This window comes from Quercus robur, chromosome 2 (genome assembly GCF_932294415.1).
Source record: "Quercus robur chromosome 2, dhQueRobu3.1, whole genome shotgun sequence".
NCBI lineage: Eukaryota > Viridiplantae > Streptophyta > Magnoliopsida > Fagales > Fagaceae > Quercus > Quercus robur.
In genome coordinates, this window is record NC_065535.1 from 86,588,054 (window position 1) to 86,606,396 (window position 18,343).

The 18,343-nt window shown below is 33.9% G+C and overlaps 1 protein-coding gene across 1 annotated transcript; it reads right to left on the minus strand.

The window, feature by feature from the left end:
* Positions 1-4,934: 4,934 nt before the first annotated feature.
* Positions 4,935-18,243, minus strand: LOC126704793 (cysteine-rich receptor-like protein kinase 34). The gene is made up of 5 exons (XM_050403797.1): positions 17,755-18,243; positions 17,693-17,696; positions 5,429-5,666; positions 5,193-5,343; positions 4,935-5,075 (listed from the first exon to the last, which is right to left on the minus strand). The coding sequence occupies exons 1-5, from the start codon at positions 18,241-18,243 to the stop codon at positions 4,935-4,937; spliced, it is 1,023 nt and encodes a 340-aa protein (XP_050259754.1).
* Positions 18,244-18,343: the final 100 nt, after the last annotated feature.

Below are 18,343 nucleotides of genomic sequence, written 5' to 3' on the forward strand. Positions count from 1 at the left end.
TATTTCGAGTATAGTGTAGATGCTCTGAATGTCAAGTGAAATGTTATACAATTTAAGTAAAGAAACAAGGATTTAAAGAAAGAAGAAAGTTTTTGTAAAAGTTTTGAAAAAGTTAAGTTGGTTCTTGTTAATATCAGGTTTAGGCTTGATATTAGCATGCCGGTCATGGTCACAAATCCGGGTACCGGGTTTGGGGCGTGACAGGCTGTCACTGAATGTAAGGAAGAATGACAAGTTGCATGGTTCAGGTACCCCATGGAAAATTGTGTTTCCCTTTGTTATTTGGATCATTTGGAAGAGTAGAAATGATATCGTTTTCAATAGGAAAGGTCAGAGTCCTAAATTGGTATTGGATATTGTGTATCAAGCTAAGGAGTATCTTCATTGTGTGGCTACTCCAAGATTGCAAACACGTAGAGTCTTAAGAAGCATTCGATGGGAGAGACTTGAGCATGGGTGGAGGAAGCTGAACGTGGATGGGGCTTGCAATGAGCTTCATGGTCTGGTTGGTTGTGGGGGAGTGGTAAGGAATGAGGATGGGCAGTGGGTAGCTGGTTTTAGCAAGCGTATTGGGATCACTAGTAGTTTTGCCGTTGAGTTGTGGGGGCTGCGTGAGGGCCTCAAACTGTGTTGCAACCTAAATGTCCGCTATCTTGAAGTCGAGATGGATGCCAAGTCCATTGTTGAGGTGCTTCAGAATGCAGGTTATGTTAACTATGTTATATCCCATATTTTAGATGACTGTAGGCAACTGATTAAACGGTTTCAAAATGTCCATATTAAGCATTGTTTCCAGCAAGCTAATCAATGTGCTAATGGCTTAGCTAGGATGAGCTTTAGTTTGATTGCTGATTTCCTTATTTATGATAGTCCGCCTGTGGACATTTTAGATGTTTTTGAGGGAGACCTCAATGGGATGTACTTCAACAGGATATGTCCTGAACCTTGCTTTGGTGCTTAGTTTTTAATGCTATCGTTGTTCATCAAAAAAAAAAAAAAAAAAGCACATCAAGGATTTATTATAAGAAAAAGAAAGGAAAAAAAGAAAATAACATGTTTTTTTTTTTTTTTTAAGAGAAGAAAAAAAAAATGTCAAGGATTTAGGATACATATATCAATAAGTTCAGCTTGATGTTAATTTGATGATAATAAATTGGAACTTGTGATTTTACATAGTTGTCGTAACTAAATATCTAAAATGTAAGCTACAAAAAATTACAAGCTAACATGGAAGTGAATATAAATCATATGATGCTAATTGGTGTCACCTCATCCACATATATGAAGAGTGAAAGATAGATAGGAATGAGGTGCAGTGGATATGGCGGCGACGATAATAAATAATGTTTGAAAATTTTCTTTTTGGGTGATCTTTTTTTATGAACCTTTTTGGGTGATTGGTAGAATAGGTATTATTTAAGCAATATATTATACTTTACAAGACATTTCCATAGTAATACGAATAACTTTTTTTTTTTTTTTTTTTTTGATAGAAATGATATGAATATCAATTTGGTATAGACAGTTCTTCTCAAAAAATTTAGTATACATTTCCATAGTAATACGAATACCAATTTAGTATATATAGACAATAAAGCACGATGGAACAGATATATAACCGTAATAGTGAAAATCATATATTTGATAAATAATAAATGACTACTCTCTTAAAAGTTGTCAATTTCAATAAATAGTAGATCAATACAAAGAACCATACAAGTAGCCAGAGTTAAAATTTATCAAGAAAAAAAATGAGAAAAAAAAAAAAAAAAATCTCAACCTCTTTCCAGGTCTGCTGATCTTGTTTGTAAATAATTACCTCAAGTTCAAATTCAATTCCTCTATCTTCAAACTCAAGTTGAATTCAAAACATCATGTAGTCATTAATATACTTGACGCATGGCAATTTCTAGGCAATCTGGTCTTCGTTCCAAACATCTGAAAGTATGTAGGCGGCTTTTCACTTACGTCTTTTGCTGAAATTGAAAAGCTAATTAAATCACCAATATTGGTGATGTCATTAGACTATAATATTATGGTTCATGTTCAAATTAGTTGAATCTTCTTAGATAAATCCAACCGAGTCTGGCATCAGGAAATTATATATTTATATGGACAATGACAGCTTACGATTAAAATTAATTTTTCTAGCCAAAAACAAAGATTACATAAAAAAGTATTTAGTCAATTAATAAGGATGCATTCCAGCATCTGTTTGACTTATTAATTATTTCGCATGCCTAACTTTCATGATTTATTATAATAGAGCATATATGTGTGTGTTCGGTGCGCATTTTGATTTAAATAAAAATATGAAATTCCATAATACGAAGTTCCCTTCTTTTTAGTTACAAGGTTTCATTTGAATTTTTTTCTTAAAAAAAAGTTCCATTGGAATTATATTTCTTTTTTGATAATTTGATAGTTAAAGAAATAAAATTTGCATCTCATACGTCAACGTTGAAAATACCTAAAATATTAGTTGAATGACAACTGTTTATGACTCTTTGAATCTTTTTTTTTTTGAGAAACCACCCCAGGAAGAGAGGGGGGAAGACTCTTTGAATCTTAATAGTGAGAAAACAGTTTTGCAAGTCGGGAGAGAAAAAAGGAATCAATTATTATAGACTATCATTTGGAAAAAGGCTGTATCGGCTTTAGACCTTGTGGTGGCTTGGGCTTTGCTAAAATGCTACATAAACTTGAGAGTGGCCCAATATATCCCTCAATCCTACCTAATGGCACAAAGTCGTCATCCACTGCTGCATTAATTGAATCAATTATTTTTCTGTTCTGATCCCTTCGGGATGGACGATTTTTTTGGGTCTAGGTTATGGATAGACAACCCTAATTCTACCATTTTTCTCTTTTTATTTTATTTTATTTTATTTTTTATTTTATAGCTAATTCCTCAATCCTTGCATTCATTGTTAGTAAATGGTCATTAATTCCTTTCAACTCATATAGTGCAATTATTCATTACAACTATACAGGATCAGAGCATTAATTCCACATGCACATGTATGCGCGCGCACAAAGACAGATCCATAAATTTGCTCGCAAACTTATGTAGGAAGATTAGTTATTATCCTCACTTGCATTATAGCATTAGTTTTAGAAAAATGCCTAATCTATATGTTGAGACTTAATTTGTGTTGAGCCACTTGTCAGTCGTTGGAGGACTTTAACATGTTAGATGCGAATTTGTTTTTGACAGTTAAGCCTTAAAACTCGATACCGTTTCCAAGTAAAACCAATGTCTATCAATGCCTTTAAGACTACAGAAGAAATAAAAACCCAAAACTCAAGAGAGAGAAAGTACGAACAATAAAGAAACTTTGATTTATATTCAACGATAAAATAAATAGCATAGGTCCAACAACAAAATGAAAATAGAATAGTGAGTGTTAACAATAAGTTAAAACAAAATGGTCTTTGAATTGTAACTTGTGGGGTCCGTTTGTGTGGGTTGTTGTCCTCCATGTTTAGAGGCTGCTTCGGCTAAGGTCTTTGTTCTTTGTGAACTGTTTGTTTGTTAATAAAGTCTTTTTTTTCAGCCAAAAAAAAGAAAAAAAGAAAAAAAAAGAAGAAGGTTAAAACAAAATAATGTATGTTCATAAAATGGTTTTGACTTGGGGTCTATTTGGGATCCGCTTATTTTGTTGAAATTGAAATTTTTTTTGCTGAAAGTACTATAGATAAAGGTAATAGTTAGCTGAAATAGTACAGTAAGACCCATGAATAGTACCAAAAACTGCAGTGAGGTCCATAAATAGTAGCAAAAATAAATTGAATAGTAAAATAAGTTGACTTTTTAATTTTTACCAAACACACACTTACTAAGTTACTAATTACTGTAGTTGCTTCTTCTAAAAAAAAAAAAAGTAGTTACTATAGTTGCAAGTCGAGAAATATCAATAAAACATACAAGTTGTTGGTAGCAAAAACTATGAGAAATGTGTATAAGTAGTAGATTACGTAAACCAGAATAAGTTCTTCTGTGATCATTTTAGATTAAAGAGGTAAACATGAGTTTGATGGAGGGCGGGATTGTGTATTGTTGTGAAGGGTTAATAAACTTAAATAATATAATTTCAACTATAATTTAGTTATCTATTGTTAACATAGATTTGCGAAAGACTAAAAAAATTAATCGTGATGTTCACTTTATATGAGGAAAAATAAGTTAATTAAGTAGCTATTGAACAAAATCAAGCTTGTTTGACAAGAAAATAAACTAAATTTGAACATGTAATTTAGATTAATAATGATAATTTAATGCGTAATTGTGGTTGGCTTGTTTACCCCTCTACCTGCTAGATCCTACAATTTTAAATCTTTCTCTTTATCTAACTGCACTTTTGCATTTTCCTTGCCTCCTTCAAGATTACTGAAAACAATAAAAGATAAAATGTGAAATGAGAAATGAGACAAACATCAGAATGGGAGATGAGAAGAACCAGAGAGCATTTTTTTTTTTTTTTGGCTATGAACCAGAGAGCCTGTTATGTGAAAGTTGTTAGTTCCAAAAATATAAAGCAATTAATAGTTTGGTGTCTTAATAATATAGAATGGCTGTCTTTAATATATACGTATTACAATTGGGTTCAGCACCAGAACTAACTTCTGTGAATGAGCACCAATGACTTTAATAAAGATGACTGTAAATAAGCATAAATGTCATTTTTAAGAGAAAAAAATTTTTATTTTTATTTTAACAATCATCAATGAACTTATATTTATATGTCCGACAAAGGCCTCCATATTCAACGGGCAACCACTTGGGAGATTGTTGAATCATCAACCGAACAAATTTCTAGCTGCAATCTGGAGTTGTATTCATCATCTTCATCTCTTTTCGTTGAAAATGCAGGCTTTTTAGGAATTGTCACAGCCACAGTTTCATTTTTTAGCATTGAGGAAACTTCCAACATTTACGGCCTATCAATTGCGTTTTCCTGAACACATAAAAGAGCTATGTGCGTGCATCGAATTAGTTTACACGATGAATTTGTATCACCTAGAGTTGGATCCATAAATTCCGTTCCTTTGCCTTCTCTCCATAGCTCATATGCCTGAAATATAGAATATTAACCATCATTTCGAAATGCAGAAATAATACTTAGCAAGAGAAAATAAATTCAAGACTTTGATCCACGTTTGTTCTAGCAATGTTTGTTAAAGTAACTTACATACTCTTGGAGGTTTAGATTCTCATCCAAGCCATAATAACAAGCAGTCTTCTTGCCACTTATGATTTGTAGAAGTAGAACTCCAAAGTTATAAACATCATATTTAGTAGAGTATAAACCTTTTTGCATGTATTCAGGTGGAATATAACCACTACATTATTGGATTATGAACAACATGGTTAATTGCTTTACAAGAAATCTTGGGTTATAAAGTTTTATTTAAGTAGAGTACTTACTAGGTTCCAACAATGCGGCTTGTGTTTGCTTCTTGTTCATCTTTCTTGAAAATTCTAGCCATGCCATAGTCTGAGATCTTGGGCTTCATCTCTTCATCCAGTAAAATGTTACTAGCTTTCAAATCTCGGTGAATTATTATCATTCTTGAATACCCTTGAAGATATAAAAGCTCTTGAGTTACCCCTTCAATAATGTCAATGCATTTTCTCCAATCCAATAGGTATCGTCTGTCAGGGTCTATGACAAATTAGATAAAGAACAATTAGTTATACACTCATATTGGGGCTAATAAAGCACTAAGATGTGAAACATTGCATTTAACATATATTAGTAACTATAATTGGTAGATGAAAGATATCAAACCAAAGAGGTAGAAGTCCAAGCTTTTGTTCAACATGTACTTGTAGATTAGCATTTTTTCATCCATTTCAATGCAAAATCCCTAAAACTTGCACATGATTTACATGTAGTAGTTTTGCAGTGAGCATAACCTCATTCTTGAACTCCTTAATTCCTTGTGTGGACGTTTTTGAAAGTTTTTTCATAGCTATTTCTTTTCTATTTGGTAACACACCTTGACAAAACAAAGACACCTATGAATGGTATCTTTCACCTAATAAGAAACTTCAAGACATTTAATGATGATAAAAGAGTAATGCTAGAAACAATGCCAGCTCAATAAAGTTTAAAGCCTAAGGGGACAAATTTAAGCAAATTTTTTTGCATATATAATTATCAATTAAAAAATAATCATTTTATCCTTTTATATTATAATTTTGGGAAAGACAAAATTACCATTTTGGGGTCCACTTTTTACCATTTTGGTCCCTATATTTTGGGTCATTTTCAATTTGATCAATACTTTTTTCTAACAGTCAATTTGGTCCCTACATTTTCTTAACAGTCATTTTGAAATTGATCCCAAAATATGGGAACCAAATTGACTATTAGGAAAAAGTATTGACCAAATTGAAAATACCCAAAAATGTAGAAATCAAAAGGATAATTTTGCCTAAAATATACCATAAGAATGGTTTTATTTTAAAAATTTTTCATATAGGAAACCGGTGGTCCCAACCTTTGGCGACTCTATTCTACTCCCTACCCATGGGACACATTGGAAATCCCGTAGACCAATAGTATGGTGGATGAAACTTGGAACCTCTGGATATAAGACATGTCCTTTAAGTCCATTGAGCTGAAGGGTGGCTTTACATTGAGCTCAAAATGTTCATATGAACAACCTGACTTGAAAAATGATTTATATACATGTTTATTTTAAAACTAATGTGTTTTCTTTACCTTAAAAAAATATTGAACACCGTGACTTAAGAATCCCAAGAATTTGGGTTCAACAAAAATAATATTGTCCCCCCAAACATAATGTTTATCCCCTTAAACAATAAAAATAAATAAAGCCCAAATAACAATAATAAAAATTAGCTCAAATAATAGCTAAAATAGCCCAAACAACAACAAATGAACAAAACATTGAACAATAATGCTCATTCAAAAACAAAAAATAAAAACCCTAATCATTCAGATTCATAACTCATTCAATCCATTCCATAAAAATAATTTATAATAATTTTTTTCCTAAGAAAGGTATTAACAGAGATACTATGGTCGTGAGTTCTCTTCAGCAACACTGGCAACTCTGTTCTTATTAGCTTTGTTGTCGTAGTAGCTATGCTTTTCTTGGCAGCTCAACTCATAATGGTAGTAGGTATGATTCATTGCTCTATGCATCTCTCTCTCTCTCTCTCCGTTTTTCTCTTCTCTATCATTATTTCAGAATCTCTCTCACTTTATTACCGTCATTTCAACATTCTCAGTGCTCACCTTATCTCTCATTAGTCATTTTTTGCCTTTTCATATTCTTAGTAGAATGAAATTGTAAAACTTAATGTATTTGTAATTTTTTTTTTGTGATGTCAATATATTTAAGTTCTTTTTTTATTTCATTTTGTATAATTTAAGTTGTCTTAACAGCTATTCTAGAAAAAAAAATAATTCTAGAGCAGCTACTAATTGAGCCCAGCATCCAAGTGTCTCTATATAGACCAATGATTTTATAGATAGATTCATGTTTTTGCCAATTTGTTTAGTGTGAAAAATGAAGCCCCAGTAGTGATGTTGGGCAATGCCACAATGTAGAGTCTAACAAAAGTTTACCTTGTATACGGGTAGACGTGGCAAAATGGGTGGGTTGGATCGGGTTTGAGTTGGGCCAATCGGGTTTGCAGGTCAAACGGGTTGCGGGTCAAAACGGGTCATTTTTAAACAAGTTAATCGGGTTGCGGGTCGGGTCGGGTTTACCCGTATTTTTCAAACAATTTTTTTTTTCAATTACAAAAACAAATCAATGACAACCTGTTTAGAGAGAAAGAATAAAATTAATTAAGCAAATGAATTGCACTTAATGCCACTTGTTAATATCCTTCCAATTCTGATAGTTTTGAGCATGACAAAAATTATTTATAGTCATAAATTCATAATGGAAAAAATCTTCAATGTTAATAGTTCACTGTCAAAATGCATATGATTACAAGTTTATATCTTCAAAAAGAGATAGATCATAAAACAAACAAAACAAGTAAGCCAGCAAAGTAGAAAGTTATCGGTCTTCTTAAGTGCACATGTTTTTGTTGCATTTAAAATAATAGTAAAGTTAGATTACTTAGAAAGATAAACTAAACAAAAAAAAGATTTAAAAATAAACATAACATATTAAGTAAAGAAGAATAAGTAAATATTTTATAAAAATTACACCTCAATCTCAATCTACTCAACGTTGGTAGCAGATTCAGCATTGCAAATATTTATACTTGCAAATTGTAGCTCAAGTTGGCCAATTTTGTTAGCATCTTCATCTATAATAAAATATTTTAATATAACTTAATGTACCATGAAAGCAAATCAATAAAGAATTAAAATTGTATAATTATGACTATAAAAAACGTAGCTTCAAATCCATATAACCAACTTTTAGTACATAATGTAGCTTCCACATTCTCAGGTAAAAGATATGATCGATACGGAGTAAGAATTTTTTTTCCCAACTGGGAAAGGAAGCTTTGTGGTTCACTGGTTTGGTTTGACTCAACTTTTTCAAGTTTGCCATTTGTGGCTTTGTGCATTGTAACATTGTTCATTTGTTTGTGCTTTAGGCTTTGGAGTTTGGACAATGGACTACAGTTCAGCTTAGTTGAATGAGAATTTTTTTTTTTAATGGTTGTCTACTTGTCTTGACTCTTGAGTCACTTGATAGCCTTGGCCTTTATGTTGTGTAATGTGTTAAGGACCTTTTGTCTTGTCTGATGGCAATTGATTTGGCAGGCAAGCACTGAAGCTAGGCTAGCAGCTAGCTTCTCAAAAAAAAAAAAAAAAGCTAGGCTAGCTAGCTTTTATTGGTAGTCATTCTCACTAATATATAATATATATTGATTATTAGTTTTGGTACTTTGTGCTTTATGCACTTAGTATCAGGACGTAATTTAAATAATTTTTTAGCGAATTTTTTTAACAGGTCAGGTCACGAGTTATCCGGGTCGGGTCGGGTCGGGTCAGGTCGGGTCACGGGTCAACCCGTTTTTGCTTCGGGTAAAAAAAATCGAGTTCGGGTCAGGTTTTTTCAGGTCTAGTCAGGTCGGGTCAGAAAATTTTAACCTATATTGCCATGTCTATATACAAGGCCATAACCTCCCTCTCCAAGTTTTTTTTTACATTGAAAATTTATCTATAGCTGCCTCAATGTCGACTAAACTAAAGACTTGCAAATCAAGAACACTACTCTCCGAATCCCCTGTAGTTGCTATACAATTAACTTCAGACTCTAATTCTTTAGCTGTAACCACCATTCCAAAATTGAAAAAAAATTAGAATAAGAACAGAGAAAAGGCCCCGAAATTTCAATTCCTCAATCATGGTAATTAGCTAATTATAAGAAAATCCTTTTAACTAAGGGGGGAGCTACACACATGGCCCCCCAATTTTTTTTTTTTTTTTTTTTTTTTTTTTTAATTTCCTTTATATATAATTGTTTTAACATTTTTGAAAATTTAGCATACAAAAATAGGAGTCCCCCCCCCCCCTCAAAAAAAATTTGACTTAGTCCAATCATTTTCTTAAAAAAATAATTGGTCGAATAGTTATAGAAACAATCTTTTATTTTTCTCAAATTTTTATTGTAAAATGTGCTCTTATATCTGTTAATTTTTTTTTTTTTTTTTTTTTAAATTTGGCATCAAACATGTTTGGATCTATCTTTTTCAACCCATTATGTGGTGATTAAACAAGTCATTAACTTATTAAAAAAATCTTGTGACAAAAACCATGCAAAAAATGTCTCTTTAGTTGCCACATAATAGGTTAGAGCAAGATAGTTTTAAATATGTTTGGAGCCAAATTTGTTCCTCCATGTTTTAGATCATTCATGTTTTTGAAAATTTCATTAGTTCAATTGAAATATTTTTTACTCACTTTGGTATACAATTTGATCATTTGTATTGAAAATCAAAATTTTTAAAGAATTTGACTATGGAAATGGTAAAAGATGAATTTTATTTTATTCTATGAAAGATTGTCATCAAATATAATTTTGATAGATAATATTAAGCTTTTTGTGTGTCTGTGGGTATGTAACTTATCAAGTAAAAAAGTGTGTGTATATGTGCGTGTGTGTGTGTGTGTGTGTGTGTGTGTGTGTGTGGGGGGGGGGGGGGGGGGATTGTCTTGACTAATATATTAACGTCGCAACTCAGCATCTCTAAATAAAAATTCTTGGCTCCACCCCTGTTTTAACTATAGATGGTAAATGGTAACACACTTTCTAGAGAAAAGTTACCTTTGAATGTGAGTATTCTCATTCGTAAGTACTGTATTGCAAGGCCTAGTAATAGAGAAGTGGTAATAGTTGTAGTCAAAGCGATCACCAATAGTCGCCACTTGGACTTGGGTCGTCCATTATTTTTTTCCTCTTGAGCTGACAACGCAAACTCATTAATTTAATGAGAGATTAATATGCTAAGATCTAAAAAGCTATCTCATTTATATATGAGAATTGCTACATTTACAATATTTTTACAATAAATTCTAAGTGATAAGTTGTTACTGACTATTACTAGTTGACATAAAAGTAATATCAATGGTGGGCACAAATTAGAATTAGTTGTAACTTGCTACTTCGAATTTATTGCAAAATTGTTATAAAAATGTTGTTGACATAAGCTCCATTTGAGAACAACTTATTTAGCTGAATCTGAAAATTTTTTGTTGAAAATGCGCTAAAGTATGCTTGTACCTTAAAAAAATTGAAAATGTAAAAAAAAAAAGACATGAAAAAAATGAGGCTTTAAAAAAATGTACATTAAAACTAAAAACTAAGCTTACAAGCTTATGCCATTGGTAGTATTACTCTTTTGAGCCTTAAATGAACAAATAGACTCTAAGAGCATTCTCGTCAGCTTTCTCAAATGTGCCAAATGCTAAATATTTGGCACATTTGGCACACCAAACACAAAAACGGACCCTCATCAGGTGTGCTAAATGTCTCAAAATTTTGAGACATGCTACAGTACGCTCTCAAATATGAGAGCGTACGGACAGAAATGCTATTTTAGTTTTATAATTTTTTATTCTCTTTTCTCTCTCCTCTCTCATCACTTTCTTCTTTTCTCTTCTTTCTCATTTTGCCTCGGAGTCTCAAACACCAAACCTCTCCAACCCACTTCAATCACTCTTTTTTCTTCTCACTCTTGTTGGTTTTCTCTCTTCCTCTCAGCCTCGCCGCGCCGCCTCCTCGACTTGATGCTGATCTTTGTTGCTATGGTTTGTTTGTTTGTTTGTTTGTTTTTTTTTTTTTTTTTTTTTGCAGTGATTTGATACCCGGTTCGGCAGTGGGTGGGTTGAGATAGTGATGGGCGGATCAGTGGTGGTGGGTTGCGATGAGTAGATTCAATGGTGGGTGGGTCGGCTGGTGATGGGCGAATCAGTGGTGGTGGGTTATGATGTGCGAATTCAGTGGTAGGAGGGCCGGCCTATGGATGGGTTCCAAAGGATGGGTCGGTAGTGGATGGGTGGGTTGGCGGTGGGTGGGTTGGCAATGGCAGTGGGTGGGTCGGAAGTGGGTGGGTTGGCGGCGGCAGTGGGTGGGTGTGTGGGATGCGGTGGGTTGTGTTTTTTGTTTTTGTTTTTTTGTTTTGGTGGTTGTGATTCGAGTGATTGTGGGTTGATTTTCATAGGTTGTGATGGGCTGATGTTGGTGGGTGGTGGTGGTTGTGGGTTGATTTTGGTGGTTTTGTTTTTTTGTTTTTTCTGGTGGTTGTGGCCGCAACAATTTTTCTAGTAGTGTTTTATTTTTATTTTTTATAAGGTGGTGTTGGTGGACGTGGGTTTGTGCTGGTGGTGGCTGTTGGTGTTGTTGCGGCAGTGGTTGTTGGTGGCAGTGCTAGTTATGTCGTTGTTTGTTGTTGTTGATGATGATGATGAGGAGGAGGAGGAGGAGGGTGATATATTATTTTAATGTGTTGGAAATATTATTTTAATGTATAGAATTGGAGAATAGAATATCTGATAAATGTTATGTTGTAAAATGATGTGCTAAAATAATATAGTAGGTTTTTGGTATATCAAAATGGCATTTTTTATAGAACAGCTGATGAGAATGCTCTAATATCAAATTCCAAGTGCAAGATGGATTCTGATAGGCTAGGTTGGAAAAAGTCAATGTTGGTCAAAGTCAAAGTCAATGGTATAGTCAACAATTTGATCTTGGTTCAACGATTTTGTCCAATGGTTTAGTAATGAGCAGATTCAGGATTCAGATCTAATCGAGTCATGTATTTGGGTTAAGAGCATTCATATTGATGGAGCTACTTTTTTAGTTATTTGACACCACAAAAAGTCACTTTATTTATTTTACATTTTCACATTACAAAACATTCAATATTAGTGGTTTTATTTTAGCTTTTAACACAATAAAATAATATAAACACTACAATAAAATAATATTTTATTCAACTACCAAAACACAATCACAACCACCATCAAAGCCATAGAAATCATTGCACAGCCATAACCCCACCACTGTAACCAGTACCCATAAAAAACCAATGAAGAAGAACAAAAAAAGAAAGCAGAAAAACTAGAAAAAAACAAGCAGATCGACAACAACCTAGATCAGAAACACAAATCGAGAAGCCGAAACCCACAGATCAACAACAACCAGCAAAAACCCAGCCCGAAACACAAACCGAGGGGTTGAAAACCCACGTCCAAAACATAAGAGAGAGGCCAAAACTCATGCCCGAAACACAAACTCAGCCCGAAACGCAGACCTGAAACACAAACACAGCTAGAAACTCAGCCCGAAATCCATGCCGAAACACAAGCACAAACGCAGAAAACAGAGAAGAAAGGCCGAGATGGGTCAACGTGGGTAAGCTTGGGACTTGGGGCTTCGGGCTTGGGTCGGCGGCGAGGGTGAGATGGGTTAGCGTAGGTCGGCGGCATGGGGCAGGGGAATTGGGCCGGTGAGGAGTGGAGGAAGAAAGAAAAATAAAATGCGATGGAGTATGGGTCAATGGCAATGGCTGATTGAAGCATGAGTCATCGGCGATGGGTCTGTGGCGACTGGGCTAGTGTAGATCGGCGTGGAGGAAGAGAGAAGCAGATGGAGAGGGAGTGAGGAGAGAGACACGGAGAAACAAATGAAACGCAGGAAGAAGAGGAAGAAGAAAAATGAGAATAAAAGAAAGAATACAACTTAGTAAAATAATCAAAAGCACACAAATAATTTTTTTTTTTTTAATACTTTTTAGCTATAGTGCATAATCACTTTTGGTTGTGCACTGTAGTTGTGGAGTAAAAAAATATGGTTTTGGCTCCACCATTGTAAGACACATGTTGGTATTTGGTGGTGTTAAAAATAACAATATAGCTATTTAGCACTACTAATACGGATGCTCTAAGTCGACTCAAGAGAGGAAAGAAGTAATTGATGTGACTGATCATGAGAGTGACACATGGCAAAATGCTTTTTGTGGTGACATCACATATCTAAAACAACGCATGCAATGTGTGTTGTGTGTACGTGAGAGAAGTAGTTTTAGGATTACAAATTATTCTATAATTTTTTTGTTACAATTTTAACATGGTAGATTGTAAATTAACTATCACTTAAATAAGAATTCATAATTTTTTTTTTTACCAATCACACTCTACCAAATCACAATTATAATAAGAAATTGTGAAAAATGATATGATCCTAGACTTTTCCGTGTGATAGCACGAACAGAGAGTTTGACAGCGCTTGAGGCTCATAGTAGGAAAGACAGTGCGTGATAAGGGATCTATTGTATTTATTAGTGTAAGCGCGTGGGAAGACGTGGTGGTGCATCAAAGTGCGTGTGGCATGTGCATTGGCACTCCGAGACTCTTGGCCGCTAGTGGAAGGTTGGTTGAGATTAATTTTTCTAGTTTTTATAAATTGGTTCAAGGCATTCTTTATAGTGATGGCGGTGAGGGGCTCGTGGACTTTGGACGTTGGTTTTTGAGAGAGCTAGCTTTAGATCTGGGATGGTAGATGGTGATGTTAGCTTCGTCGACGAAGATGAGAGCGACTGTGGCTTGTTGATCTAGCGACAATGTTGGAGTGAATGGAGTCGCCAATATGTTTGGAGAGACAGTGATGATGTTGTAGCTTGCCTGGGTTCCCAAATTTGGTTGTGCTATGGAGGAATGTGATGGAGTTGTTTGTGTAGTTGAAGAATTTGGAAAATCTTTTGGGAGATTGATAGGAAACTGAGATGGGCTTTTGTTGGGGGAGATTAACACTTTGATAAACTTTCAATTGAGTAATTAAAATAATATATAGGAACACCACTTAACCTAAAAGACTTAAGCCTTTAAGTTTGGGCACAACTATATTATATCAACCATTGTCACTTAAAATTCTTATTCCATGTAGGACTTTATTCATATATGTATTTTCAATATTCTCTCCCTTACGCGTGAGTATTTTCCTCTTTGTGGGTTTTGATCAAGTCTTACTTGCTCCTTCAATGCCTATGGACTTTTTCTATCACCAGCACATCATCCATCGACCTCTCTTATGCCATCCATGGGAACCACATGTCAACCCCATATGCTCATCTATGGGAGTCGGCCTGTACATTCCTGTCTATTGGAACTACATGCTTCACCGTAATCTAGCACCATTAACAATACTCCTTTGTGTTGGGTTGTTCTCCTTGATTATTTGTGTGGGCCCTTTAGGCTTGCTATGTCCCCATAAGGAAAGGGACCTTGAACACCTTGCCATCTTCGCTGCACATTACTTGAACTCTAATACTACTTGAAAGGTAGAAAACACCTTGGAGATCCTCCAATTGAGTAGTTAATATAATATATAGGGACACCACCTAATCCAAAAGACGTAAGCCTTTGAGTTTGAGCCCAACTATGTTATATTAGCCACTCTTTCTTGACATTTATATTGAATGTGAGATTTTATTTACACATGTATTTCCAACAGCTATGTTTGTGGAACATAATAACAAAACTTGTGAAAGATAGAAGCAATTGGCCACATGAAAGTTAATTAAAGTGAAATAGGAAAATATTATAGTGAGAATTGTAGTGAAAGCGGAAGCAAAAGTGAAAGATCTCGAATACACAAAATTATATAGTTCGGCCTGAATGCCTATTTCTTCTGAGGAAGCTCCTAACAGCTACATTGTTACCATATGATCAATTCGATAGATACTAGGGGAAATATAGAGATTAAAAACTTGGCTTAGGTGTACATAAGCTTACAGCATACTTGGGCCATCACATAATTTACAAATAAACCCATATATCTTTAACTGGAAGAACTAGCAATTGAAGTCTTAATCTGTTTCCAAGTCAGGCCAATGATCCATGAATGACCATTTCACGTCTTTTCTCACATAGAATTACAACCCGCCATCTATTTGAGCCCACCACAATACAAAGAAGAGAGTGAAATTTTCAAGAAATTTTCCATTCTCATAGACTTGGTGCCCGTTTGGATTGGGCTTATTTCCTGCGTGTCTGCATTTTCAGCCTTTTTTTTTTTTTTTTTTTTGACATGCTACTTTCATGTTGTGTCTGTTAGTGGGTTCCATGCACTGTGCACGGACCCACCACCTCTTTGACCAGCAAGCATTTTATGTGGGAATTGGCTTGTCAATGGGTCCGGTGTACTATTCATGGGACCTACAAATCTCACTTTTTAACAACTTTTTCATTAAAAATAGGTCACACGATACTATTCACACATTTAAAAAAAAAAATTGCTACAATGTTTTCAATTTTCAATTTTCAACAAAATAAGCTGTATCCAAACGAACCCTTACTATTAAACAAAAGATCAATAGTTAAGCTCATGTGGACCTTTTCTAAAAGTTCTCATGATAAACTTCACTTGACTGGAATTCAATTATTTGCAACTAAGAAAAAAGAGAAGAAACGATAAAGATTATATGAATGATTGAACAGGGTAGGCCATCGACATCTTGACAAGCCTTAGCCAAAATTGGACATTAGCCTTGTTTAGGGACGGAGCTAGGTGGAGGCCCAAAGGGCCCCGGCTCCACTGACCTTATAAGGCCTCGATTGATTAGAGTGAAAATAGTGAGAATAAAAAATGAAAAAAAAAAAAAAAAAAATTGGAGAGAAGATGGATAAATAGCGTGTTTGGTAATTGGGAGGGAGATAGATGAAGAAAATGGTGATGCTTAGCTATTTTTTCTCTCTGGACCCACCAATCTCAATCTCCCCAAAATGGGGAAAAAATAAGAACAAAAATGATGAGCAAAATTTTGGACTAAAATACTGACCGGCCAACACTCACTTCTTTGAACGTTTCTTGCTTTGCTTTTTTTTTTTTTTTGGTCCATTTGTTTCTTTTATTTTTAACCATCAGTTTTGGTTTCATTTTTTAATGATCTATTCCTTTCTCTCTTTTTTCCCCATCAATTTTGGCTTTTTTGTTTTTATAGGCGTTATTTGTTTTTTAATTTATTTATCAGTTTTTGTGTTAAATAAAAAAAAACAATATTGGGTTATTGAATTTCTTGTGCTTTAATTTTTTTTTAATTTTTTATTTATAAATGAAATGCCCATTCTTATATAATCTTTTAATAAAAATATAATGTATGATTTTTATTATTATTTTATCTAATAGGGACATATGGTAAATTTATACAAACTATATTTTTCTATTCTCTTATTTTCCAATTCAACCAAACTAAAGAGTTTTCCATCACTCCACTTTTCCACCCCTCCAATTAATCAAACGATGTGAGGGAAAATTAAAATCTTTTCTATTCCTCCACTTTTCCATCACTTTGCTCATTTTCTATCATCCCACTTTTTCATCCCTTAACCAAATGGACCCTAAGAAAAAAATAAATCAAGTAGTTGTATTCTCTACAATTTCATATTTGGGGCCCCTGTTCCAAAAATCTTGGTCCCCGTCCCCTATAGTTTTACATTGATTTCATTGGAAGAACATTTGTATCAATTTTTATAAAATAGTATAAAACCCCAAATGTTGGCCCATTGACTACAAAATACGCTCACATCAGTCTATATATTATTGTACAAAAATATATTTATTCTATAGTTGCTGTGTAAATTTATACAGTTATTGTAGCTATGCAAATGAAGTTTTTAGAATTATTAAGATGGAGGGTAGTGGTTTTTTTTGTAGAGGAAGAGAGATATATGATTTGGGATAGTAATAAAAAAAAATAATAATGAAATAGTATCTTAATAAAATGTAGTATAAAATCAATAATCTTATGTGAGATGTTTTAAAAAATAAGTATATAAAATAGAAAAAGTAAATAAATTTTTATGCTAAAATAGACAATAAATTTTGTATGAGTTTATGTAGATGCTCTAATGTACGTGGTAAGGAAAAAAAAAAAAATGATGTTTTGTATTTTTGTCATTGTTAATAGTTTGTTTTTTTTTTTTTTTTTTAAGAATCAAATTGAATCAACTTTTATTAAAAGAAAAATTAACTGTAATTTGTTAATACTAAATAAAAGCTTATTTAACATTTTTTTTTTTAGCTTATACTTTGACTCCCCTGACTTCAAATCCCTGACTCCATCATCATTGGTTATCAATGCACTGAAAACAACATGCTTACCTAGTCAATAATCTTTCTTCCTTAATTCAAGTCTTACTGATATTATTTGATTATTTAAAAATGAGGGCTATTATATTACCTTTCTGAAAAAAAGAGAAATTAAAATAATATAGAATATAGCAAGAGTGCAGCATCTCCTACCTGCTGAAGAAAGTACCCAATTGTCATCATATGGGATTTGCCACACAAAGTAACCAAGTAGCTTCTTCTCCCTGGCATAAGAAACCTTAATTCTGACAACTTCAACATCATCAAAGCCAATCCAATTAGATTTACTACATATGTAGCATTATACATTATAGCAGCCCCGGGTCTGAGAACATAACCCTTGATATCATTATGGCACATGGCTCCCCCATCGGTTGAAATGGCAGCTGGACCTGTAGCTAGTGCACCTATTGCGTTGTCGTTTGGGTTCTTTAGCCTCCATGCATAACCATAGAAAGGCAATCCTAAAACCAACTTGCTAGCTGACAAGCCGCTCCCAATCCATGCACCAATACCATAATCCGTGTTATGAGCCTGTCTCGATGGGTCATATAAGGCGGCATGAGCACCCGTATAATTTGACAACTTGGGCGTATAGTAGTCATATGCCAGAACATGCACCCAAATTCCAATCCAAGTCATTCCGAATAAAGTCCACAGGGAAAGAAACATTAACATCTATGTCTGGTGAGTATTGAACAGCAGCAGTCAAAATCAATTGTTTCTGGTTTGAATTTTTGGC

Excerpts from the sequence above, each read along its gene's own strand:
- LOC126704793 (XM_050403797.1), bottom strand. The coding sequence starts at position 18,243 with ATGACTTGGATTGGAATTTGGGTGCATGTTCTGGCATATGACTACTAT. Across the intron at positions 5,344-5,428 it reads AGCCGCATTGTTGGAACCTA|TGGTTATATTCCACCTGAAT; the intron begins GTAAGTACTCTA and ends CCAATAATGTAG. Across the intron at positions 5,076-5,192 it reads ATCTAAACCTCCAAGAGTAT|GCATATGAGCTATGGAGAGA; the intron begins GTAAGTTACTTT and ends TCTATATTTCAG.